The 10,851-nt window shown below is 38.4% G+C and overlaps 1 protein-coding gene across 4 annotated transcripts; it reads right to left on the bottom strand.

Annotated features, from left to right (window-relative positions):
- Positions 1-5,155: 5,155 nt before the first annotated feature.
- Positions 5,156-7,105, bottom strand: LOC140229333 (uncharacterized). Of its 4 annotated transcripts, none has more exons than XM_072309613.1 (3): positions 6,886-7,105; positions 6,404-6,453; positions 5,156-6,370 (listed from the first exon to the last, which is right to left on the bottom strand). In XM_072309613.1, the coding sequence occupies exons 1-3, from the start codon at positions 6,969-6,971 to the stop codon at positions 5,466-5,468; spliced, it is 1,041 nt and encodes a 346-aa protein (XP_072165714.1). In that variant the 5' UTR covers positions 6,972-7,105; the 3' UTR covers positions 5,156-5,465. The 4 variants fall into 4 exon arrangements, 3 of the variants coding, with proteins under 3 accessions (XP_072165714.1, XP_072165715.1, XP_072165713.1); XM_072309614.1 differs by having other exon boundaries at positions 6,404-6,426; XM_072309612.1 differs by having other exon boundaries at positions 5,156-6,426.
- Positions 7,106-10,851: the final 3,746 nt, after the last annotated feature.

The raw sequence follows: 10,851 nt of genomic DNA, 5'->3' as shown, positions 1-10,851 counted from the left end.
AATGGGCAGCTAGCTAAGGCATCGTTTATCCTGTTTGACAACCCTAAGCAGCTTACTTGACAGGGCCTTAGCCCATTTTTCCCATGGGATAGTTTTTGCCATCATGGAGAAGCTTTCGGGTATATATAAGGGACGTCAGGACCAACAACGATTCCATTGATACCGTGTACATGGTATATTCAAACTATACAATATATCGTTTGCAGTCTATGCTCTAATGCGCCTCGACGACATTTGTAAAGAATAGCACATGGACGTTGAAAAAAAATATAATCATTTGTTCTCAATGGAGATAATTCTGTTTGCGCCTTCTCACCTCAACTTCAAATGAAAACTAGCACAGACTTTAACTCGGACAATAATTGACGCCCCTCGTATCAAAACTCCGAGATACAATTGTGACGCGATTACAATGCCCGAAGAATTGCGACCAACGAGACCGCATGATTTCACCTGTTCAATCGGCCTTTGTCCGGCTCCTTTGGAACACGGTGATCAATCCGCGTTGTGGTATACGAGGGGAGGAGAAAAGATGGCATATATTTCTCTACTCTTCGAGCCTGGGATGGTTTCAGCTGGGAGAAGAAGGAATAGAAGGCTCGTTGTCTTCTGTAATTGGTTTCGATGGCACCGTTAGGGATAAATCCTCTTTGGATTGTCGACAGGGACAAAAGAAATTGGCGCGTAGCGGCGACAGCATTCGTCACGCCGAGACTGTCACGAAAAATATATATTTTTGGAAATGACTCCGTCTTCATCGTCTTTTTTTTTTAAATCATAAAGAGTTGTTGCTAAGCAAAGTAAAAAAGAGAATTGACTTATTGAGCAGAATTGGTGTCGTTTCATTCTGACACCACTGATACATCACCCCTTGCTAAAGGTTGGTACGAAAATACGTGTACTCAAAATATACACTAGTTTGAAAAAAACTCTGCAAACCGAGCTGCAACGTGTTGTAAGTTTACTGTTTCTCTAAAATGATTATATAGCCTTCTTGATCCCCACTCGTTGACAATTGTTATCTATTACCGCTGTAAAAATAATATAATCATCTCGTATGACCTGACACATTTGAATTCCGAGGAACTCATACTATGTAAGTTAAGGGTTGTGTATAACTTCAGAAACTAAATGTACACTGCTCGTGAAGATTATGTTATACAAATTCATTTCAAATCTAAGTTATTTATTACTAGTAGAGGTAATAATAATAATGACATAGCAATGATGATAATGATGATTTATCACCATCATCATTACTCTTGGTAGTATAGTTGGTTAAAGTATAAAATAGCCGTAAAAGAAGCAACGATTGTAAAGCATTATCATGATATCATCATCAGAGAATTCTTTCGTATTATCATCGTCATTTTTTCTTTTTTTTTTTTTGGTAACAATCAATTTGGTACTTGCATGCCTTGCCTATTACCAAGTACATACTTCAGAAGAATGTCATGATATCAATCCTTTCAATATTGAATTTCTTCTTCTTCTTCTTCTTCTTTTGTAATCTAAAGTTAGGTAAAAGTCGCCAAATTTAATGCTTAGCAACACTATGACGTGGGAACATGTAGATATACATGCAAATGACCGATTCATCAAAGCGACTGAATTGTCTCCTCCTAAAGGCTCACCTTTATCGTAAATATTGCCAATTTGCAGGTATAATCCGGCCCAGAAATCGAAGTATTTCTGCAGTCCTCTTATTTTGTTTGAGTTACCAGCGCATGCGACTTTCTGAAAGGATATATTGTACGTAATGTCACATGATTTAAGACATTGCTTTTGCATGATAATACTTGTTGTTGCCTTGTTATTGCTAATGAATTGATGTTTCGATCGCTCGGACAAATCTAATCTCTGTTTTGATTCAGAACAATAAATGATAGGATTGGTTGGGCTTTGCTTTGTTCTGTTTTGTTTCGTTTCTTCGCGAACGGCAAATCAGTCATTGGATTTGATTTCCCTCGTGACTATTGGATACTGGCACATAAATGTGTACATAGATGTATAAAACATGACTTGGTATTCCTACACTTTTTAGACGCTTTGTTTTGTTTTTTTGTTTTGGGTTTTGTTTAATTTTTCTTTGATAGATTACACTCATAATTTAATTTAATTTAATTTAATTTAATTTCATTTCATTTCATTTCATTTCATTTCATTTCATTTCATTTCATTTTACAGACGTTGACAGATGATCTCAGAATGGATTTTGGTCTTCCTTTGGGCATCGACCCGGTGGATTATGGTCTACCAGAAGTCGTAGTTCATTAGTAGTGTTGACGTTCTTTCATTTAGCCCTCTTCCTGCCAAGAGAATCAGGCTAGTACAGTCCTATGTCTCTCGTGCCGGCGTCGGATGTGGCGGCACACAACATTTTCATGTTGACAGCGAGGCGACTCGTCATATGGGGACAATTTGTGAACATACCTCTTGTGATGTCACCTGTTATTTTCCCCGTTGTTTTTCAGGAAAGGGGGTAAAGGGTTTTGGGATCGGGGGGGGGGGGGGTGGTATACGTAATTTGTCGGCAGGTGAGGGTACATTGGCTCAAATCATGATATCACGTGCCGATCTCTTCTTCGTGGTGTAATAATGTCCCTATCGCGTTTCCGTAACCGACGAGTCGGCTTTCGTCCTAAGCGGTAAGTGTTAAGCACCTGCACGAGCTTTCGTGTGTTAAAGGAGCATTTGCCTTTTCGAAGAACTCTATTACTTTCATTAAAAGTAGTTGTAACTTGCTATCAAATACGTTTACATGAACAGCAAAAATGAGTAAAATCGACCCCATGGTTAAAAAGCTGCAACCATACTGTTCGTATATGATCCTAACAGGCCGCATTATTACGCAATTTGACGTCTCTTAAAGGGATAGTATATTTTTGGTTGAGGTGTAGATTCAGTCTTCATTTTTTCTTTTTTTGCATGATACTTAGAAACCACTTCATGGAATGTTAAAGAGTATACAATTCCAAGAAGACTTCAAAGTTTATTTGATGAAAATCAGTTTTGAAATGACTGAGATATCCAAGAACAAAGTAAAACAAAGCGATTCTAATAAAAGGTGGGTCCCATCTTTTGTTAGGATTGCTTTGTTGTTTTGGATATCTCTTCCATTTCAAAACCACTTTTCATCAAATAAACTTTAATTTCTCTTACAATATTATATGCTCTTTCATAGTTTATAAGAGGTTTCTCAATATCTAAAAAAAAAATTATCATAAAAAAAAAGAAAAACGTTGGAAACCTGTATCCCCTTCTCAACCTAAACTGTACCATCCCTTTTAGCAACACTTTACTGTATTCACTTATACTTTCATGTCCGTGATTGTTTGTCACTCATTTTACATTCTCTTGTAATGAACTTTTCGTGAAGACTTGGCTCCAACACCAACAACTACATGTATAATAATAATGTTGATAATAATAATAATAATAATAATAATAATAATAATAATAATAATAATAATAATAATAATAATAATAATAATAATAATTATTATTATTATTATTATTATTATTATTATTATTATTATTATCATTATTATTGTTATTATCATTATTATTATTATTATTATTATTATCATCATCATTATCATTATTAAAACAATAACAATGACAACATTTTAATTTTTTATAACACAATACAGACCTACAGAGGCAACATCACAGACACATGACTGAGGCTATGCTTTAGATGTTTAAAGAGCGTCTTGTACGGGAATTCAAAAGGCAATAATATTCCATATACGCGTGCATATAATTTCTATAACAAACTGTGACGTCTGCTTTGCCGCCGTTCATTATCCTGCCCTCGTGCAAATCGACAATCTCTTTCAAGTGATTATTCCTTTAAGTAAACACCTACGCGCTCTTTCCTCGTTCGACTAAACTTTGTTAGAGCATTCTGGACAGTCGCTGATTGAGAGCTCACCTGAAGATACGAATTGACATTCATGAAGAGAGAAAAAGACAAGAAAAAGAAGAAGGTATAACACACAAGCGAATCGGTTAACGTCTACCTGGGTTACCATAACTTCATTACTTAGCCAGCTCTCCCAAATTCCACGAATAGTCCACGCGAAGAGCAGCGTGTGTACGTGGGGGGGGGGGGGGAGAGGGGACCCTCCTGAGGATGGTCTATTACTGTTTTCAAGCTAGTTTTCTTGAAGCTTTGGTACAAGACGATGCTTAGCCTCATTATCAACAAATACAAGTTAGTACTTTTGAATCTAGTTTCTTGTTGGTATGTCGAGTAAGCCGTTAGCTGCTGCTACGTTTATAATTAGTCCACGGATGCCACGGATGCGACTGTCCAGAATTGTACAGCATTTGTAGTGAAGGCTTGCGCAGTATTTAGGAGGCTTTGTGACCCGGGTCCCATTTTATCAAAAGATAAAATCGATTTTAAATTTTCTTACCACACAGGCTGCCATAGACTTACAGTTGAAATCAACTATATAATCAATTTTAACTCTTCATAAATCAGGGCCCCAGTCTCTTAATGCATCATGTTTACCGTTTTGCCCTGAGACTCCATGTACACAGGTAATTCTCAAATTCGATGTTCCATTCTTTCCAACGCACTTGTCAGAAAAATCAGATAAGCCTCTCCGTCATGTTCAATATTCTTTATTCTTATATATTCTTATATATTCTTATTCTTATCTACTCTACTCTGTATCCTGTTTGTTTGATATTTCATGCACGGTATAGGTCCTACTTTAGTTCAAAAGCACTTGAATAAATCATGCGGTCAACATGAAAATAGAGCAACTAGAGTTTAAATCTTCGTTATTAGTGTATGGTGATCCAAAACAACAAAAGCATATATAATGAATTAAATAATGTGTATATTTTTGTTTGACCTGTCTGAAATATGTGAAATCAATCACTGTAATAATTGAGCCAATTACTTTAATAGTGGAGAAACAGTTTATCACAGTGATTTAAAGTAGGAGCCTATATCGTGTTACCTTAAAACGAAAGTTGTTATGCCATAATCATATTGATTAAATTTTGAATCATGTGATCTACAAGACATAATATCAAAACGATACCTGAAAAATCCAGAGCTGTTATGTGCACAGATTCATAACTTTATTCACAATAAAGTTGTGACAGACATTACCTTCTTCTTGATGCTATCTTCAAGTCAGATTCACGAATTGAGATCGATTGAGTTCAAAGGGCAATTCTCTCTTTTTTCTTCCTTTTTTATTGTAATAAAACATGAATGATATAAATCTCAGCGTATTCAAGTGTACTGAATCAGAGAAATCAGGATACACTCTCGAACACTGCAGGAATGAGTGTCACGAAAACTTTCCTCTATAAAACTTGAAGAGATGTTCCTTACTGTAAATAATTGACTGAAGCGGCAACCTTAGATGGCACAATGCCGCTATTATTCGCACCTGTTGGAGAGTGGTTACTTTAATGGAAAGTACAGGATGCCGCCCCTAGTTTTCCGTCATCCCAAATTTCATGGTGTGCAATACAATAATGGCGACAGAGAGAGCAATGACAAGGCCAAAAGTAACGTTGAAGCGTGTTTGCTCCCGTAGATGGCGCTCTTCAAGTTGACTGCTCTCCTTGTGATACACCGCTGGTGCATTGTCGATAATCTCCAGCAGGCAGCGATGTTTTTCCTCCTTTCGCATCGCCAGTTCGGTGCCGGCATCGTCCATCCTCTCAAGCTTGGCGTCCATGTCCGATTTCTCCGCCTCGAGGTCGACGATCTCCTTCCAGCGGAGATCGACGCGCGACTTGGCGAGCGTGTCGAGTTTCGAGCGACGTCGTCTCGACTCGTCGATACGCTGCCGATTCTGGCCGATCGCTCGCTCGTACCGCCACCTAATCCTATCCAATGTGGCCACCTGATCCATGATTTGCTTCTGCCGCGCTCTCTTCCCTGCGATTTCGTCGAGGAGCGCGGCCAAGTGGTCCTTGTCGGGGTGTATTTTCGTACTTTGCTTTACTCTGTACTCTGAACGATTTTTACGGTGACCATGACTTCTGCCATCGCCATTGTCTTCAAGTTTCGCGTGAACACCCTCACCAGCACTCTCTGTCATTCCGACATCGTAAGTCCGAGTTCCGAGTTCGTAAGTCGGGCTATGGGTCACAACGGACGTCGCGCACGTGGTGTTTCGCGTCGTCGCGTTCGGAGAAGAGGACCCCTTGACGAGAAGTAAGCCGGCGTGGTCGCACTCGTGCATCGCGTGTAGTGAGCCGCAGAAATGCTCCGAGGCTGTCCTCGTCGACTTCGATCTCTTGCTGGATCGCTCGCCGTAGAGGGGGTCCTGCACGAGGCATGGTGACCTACCGTCCCGTTGTCTGCTCAACTGTAGCGGTCCGTCAGTCCAGGGAGGTGAGACAAAACCTCCCTGGTCAGTCCTCGATCGCCCTCCTTCCCCGAGGCTGGCTTGTCGAGGGAAAGCAATGCGTCTGTTACATGTTAATGACACAAACAGAACTTAAAATGTGGACGTACGGGTACTTTTTTCTTCCTGCGGCATCATCAATTTTCAAGTTTCGCATTCTTCGGTTGATGTTCCTGCTGGTTGTCTGCACTAATAATACCGTCTGACGTACATTGAACTCGTACCCATAGAAAGTTCGGAAAATAAATAGCGAGGTAAAACCTAAAGATTACTGGCTGTCAATATCGTCAAAACAAATGTTATGATTTCTACACAAACAAGAAATTATGGTCATTGGACCGACAAGAAAGAAAGAAAAAACAAAACAAAACAAAATGACACCAGTATAAAATCACTCAGGCTGCATTTGACATGAAAAATGAAAAAACGAGACCAGGTGCGCTCATGGTACACGCGATGATTGTACTCTAAGGAAAATACAGAATGTGACACAAACCTGTCCGCTACGTTACAAGCTGGTGACGAGTTCCCATTTCCCGTCGACTTCGTAAGTGTCATCAAAAGCAAAGCGGAGGTAAACATCTTGACTGTTGGCAGTACGTAGTGTTAATTAAAAGTCCTCAAAATGCACTCCGTTTTCCTTTGCAAAATTTATAAAATATATTTACGACGTCCCTTTTTGTTTTTTTGTTACCATCTTTCTCTGTTATCATGGATGTGTGTTGCGCGATAAGCTTGCTCAGTTGGAAGGAATATGACATGTGCAGAACGCGCGTGAAAGTTTCCATCAGTTACTGTTGCGTCACAAGTAAGCACTGTTATGTCATCGTTATGCGCATCAGGTATATTGTGGCGTCATCACTCCGTATCCTAACGTAATGGTATGTCCAATTTCAGTAGGATAACCTCTTCAGTTTTTGCACCGTTCTCCCAGGGGGCCTGTTCACGATTCGCAGTACGGCCAGATATCAAGTCCCACACCAAGAAAAAACCCCAAACAAACAAACAAACAAACAAACAAACAAGCAACACATACCTGTTGGTGTGGCGCTGGATTGTTTGAAAACAATTTTACACTTCGTCATTAGAGTTCAATTTAGGTGAATATTCTCTTTCGTTCTGCGCCCTCTTCTGGTCGTACATGTATAAAATTGTCTACTTCTGTAGCGACATCATTTCAAATCTTCCCGACTACTAAATTTGACTTGATTTTTAATGTGACAAAACATTTAGAAGATTGTGGTTGTCTCATATTGACAAAAATTGTGTAATCTTGTTTTGTGCACATTTGATAAAGTTCTACCAATTCCGTCGAATCTTTCAAGTCAAGATAATCGTTTAAATTCTGAATTGTCAATACAAAGAAGAAAAAAAAAATCAGCAGCATAATAACCTCAGATTTGGTGGCTTACTACATGGGTCATAAAGACTTATACACATCCGAAAGATCAAGACTTTACGGACTACATTGTAATCCATTACAGATGCATCAGAAATAATCAAATCCCTACACTTCAACATTTTCTGTAATGTAGAACCTTAGATGATTCTGCTTCCTTTCGTTCATAGTGAATGCACCAAACAACAAACAAATAAATTTCCGGTTTTGCTGAATCTCATTGATAAATGTATTGCTCTATTTTATTTGTTTTTATCTACCGGTACCCGTCTCCTCCTGTCATAACACTTATTTCTTTTTATACACTTGACTTAAAGGAGACCTCCTGATGATTTTCAGACTTTAACATTCGAACAACTTTAACCCTATTCTGACTGGGGGGGGGGGGGGGGTCAAATCCGCAACGCGCCAAGATTTCGCCGCGTCGTTTCATGACTTTTTTTCATTGAAGTCTCCCGCATATTTTGGGAATTCGCGACGTCCGGATACACCGTTCTGAAGTTAAGTAATGTTTTGCATATGCATGTCGACCTGAAAACAGCTCAAATTCATGATATCGTGTGCAAATCCATGATGTATGCAAATTGTGGGTTTTGTTTTGTTTGTTTTTTTTTTTTTTGTTAAATTAATATAAATTAGATTATTTCAACTTTTAACCACTGAAATTAATCAATTCTAATGTAGATAAGCTCGAAAAAGTGCCTGCAACAAATTTTGGCAAAAAAAAAAACAACAACAACAAAACAATAGAAAACACAAGGTCGAAAAAACAATAAAATACAAAAGAAATTAACAAAACAATAAAAAACCCGAGTTCGATTTTGATTGTGCTATTTTCTTACAAGAAAATTGTTCAATGTGTGTTGAGGAACTCTGACATGAAAAATTTAGCAATCCTTCAGTCTTTTTAATGGAGTTATAGGTGAAAATATGATTTCATGAGTAAATTTGCGTAATAATTTACTAAAAATAGAAAGCAAATATTTTTCAGTTGTATGACCATGCAATCTTGTAGTTGACATTCGGCTCTATCTTCAGGCAAAATTTTGCGGCGATCACGCGATCGGAGGCCGAAATCTGAAGGGGGGTCAAATTGACCCCCCTGTAAAAACTTGGTCTCAAATAGCCCAGTTAAAATAGGGTTAAATTAGTCATACTGGGTACAGAGCTTCAGAATTTATTAGTGATTGAGATGAAGAATGAGAATGTTTTCAATATTTGTAACAAATTGCAATGAACAAGGATGGTGACATGGCAGCCTCACCATAAGAATGCATGAGTTGGGGCTCAAGGAAGCAGAACAAAAGAAGAAGGCATGCATAGATTCTACACAGGTGAACTTGTTCGGCAAACGGTATTGTAATGGAATTACACTGCTACATTTTCAGAAATACATGTATGTGAGGCTCCTATGTCATTAACATTGTTCAGTGTAATTTGTTTAAGATTTTTCAGAGTATTGGTCTCTCTGCTCAAGGACCACAATAAATTTCACAAATCTATACATGGAGCTGTCGATTTATGTACTACATGATGTGAAATTATGAAAATCATCTGGAATGTCCCTTTAAAAATCCTGGTGCTAAGCAACAATCTAGGTTAAAACGTAGTAATCCCACTCCACGGTGCAGTTTACTTTTACACACGAAGTAAACTAGAAAAGAACAGCAGATGTTTCATGAAAATCAGAACTAGAAATGGGAAGCGTCGACTTTTGTGATACACCCCTGTACTTGTCTTGAATCACATATCATGCAGATTAGATGGGTTGACGACGTTCTCACCTCATGTCTCCATAGAACCTGTAAACGAGTCTTCACATACTTTTTCTCTTGAATTCACTGTTAAACATGCAGTAAAAAGGAATAACTTGAATTTTGTTTGTCATGAATGACTAAAGATGGCCTTTAAAAGAAAGGGGGTGCTAAATTGCTGACCAATAATTAATCATCAGTTGTGAGACTTGTGAGGGCGAAACATTGGCACTTCATCTAGTGTGCACAGTAGCGGTGACCAATGTGACCGATATGTCAGATATTTTCGCGTGTGTATATGTGACGAGTTTAATGCAAAAACCAATACACGTGTACAGTATTTGCCATTTTTAATAAACATTATAAAGCAAGCTCATCACCAAATAAAGAAAAATCATACACTTGTTACATAACAAGAAATAGTTTTAAAAATGTTAAATTACGCCACTTACAGTTTTATCTCTTTTGTTATTCTGCAGATTTAATCTGAAATACATATACTTGTATCTCAAATCAATAAACCGGGGTAAAGCAGTTTTTGCATTTAGATGCTGAATATATTTCTCAACATACATGTATTTCATACATAAAAGATATTCATAAAACAGCTACCACTCAAGTGATTTAGCCTCAATGAAGTGAGCATGGCCTGGTATTTCACATTACAGGTAATTTTGCTACTTTGATGGAAAAAAAACCCACCAAGTACGTGTATACGTCATCTCTTTACAGTCAACTGGGGGATCTCTACAGTCCAGGGTCGAATGTTTTCACTGCAATTTCAGATCTCTGTAATGCAAGGTTGACCGTATGTAATCACTTCAATGTAGTAACTTGGTAGAGAAAGATCAATAGTGCTCGTTTAACCCGTTGAAGACTAGTCCCGGGTCTAGGGCAATTACCCCCTGGGCAATTACCCCGGACCCTTCCCCTGGCCCTATCCTAATCCCGAACCTAATCCTAACCCTAACCCAAACTCCTAACCCTAAATCTAACCCTTATCTTTACTCTACCTTACCACTAACCAGTATTTAGCCAGGGGTAATTGCTCTGATACGCTAGTCCAGAGTATACTTGAACAGGTGTCTATGGGAAATGCGCGTTATAGCAAACTCAGCCCGTCCTCAATGGCCCGAATTCACGAAGGTGGTACAAATGAAACCATGGTTTAAACCATGGACAAAAACCATGGAGCGCCAAGTGTCGCATGGAATATTTCGTTAAGAAATCAGTCATTTCGTCGATGAAATGATTATTTTGCAATGAAATGACATTTTGTAACTAAATGAACATTTCGTTAACGAAACCG

This window comes from Diadema setosum, chromosome 5 (assembly GCF_964275005.1).
Source record: "Diadema setosum chromosome 5, eeDiaSeto1, whole genome shotgun sequence".
Taxonomy (NCBI): Eukaryota; Metazoa; Echinodermata; class Echinoidea; order Diadematoida; family Diadematidae; genus Diadema; species Diadema setosum.
This window is presented reverse-complemented; position numbering and strand designations above follow the sequence as displayed.

Bases quoted from the DNA above. Each gene is read 5' to 3' on its own strand.
- LOC140229333 (XM_072309612.1), bottom strand. From the start codon at position 6,971: ATGTTTACCTCCGCTTTGCTTTTGATGACACTTACGAAGTCGACGGGA. The intron at 6,427-6,885 runs GTTTGTGTCACA...TCGACAAGCCAG, and splicing joins GCTTGTAACGTAGCGGACAG to CCTCGGGGAAGGAGGGCGAT.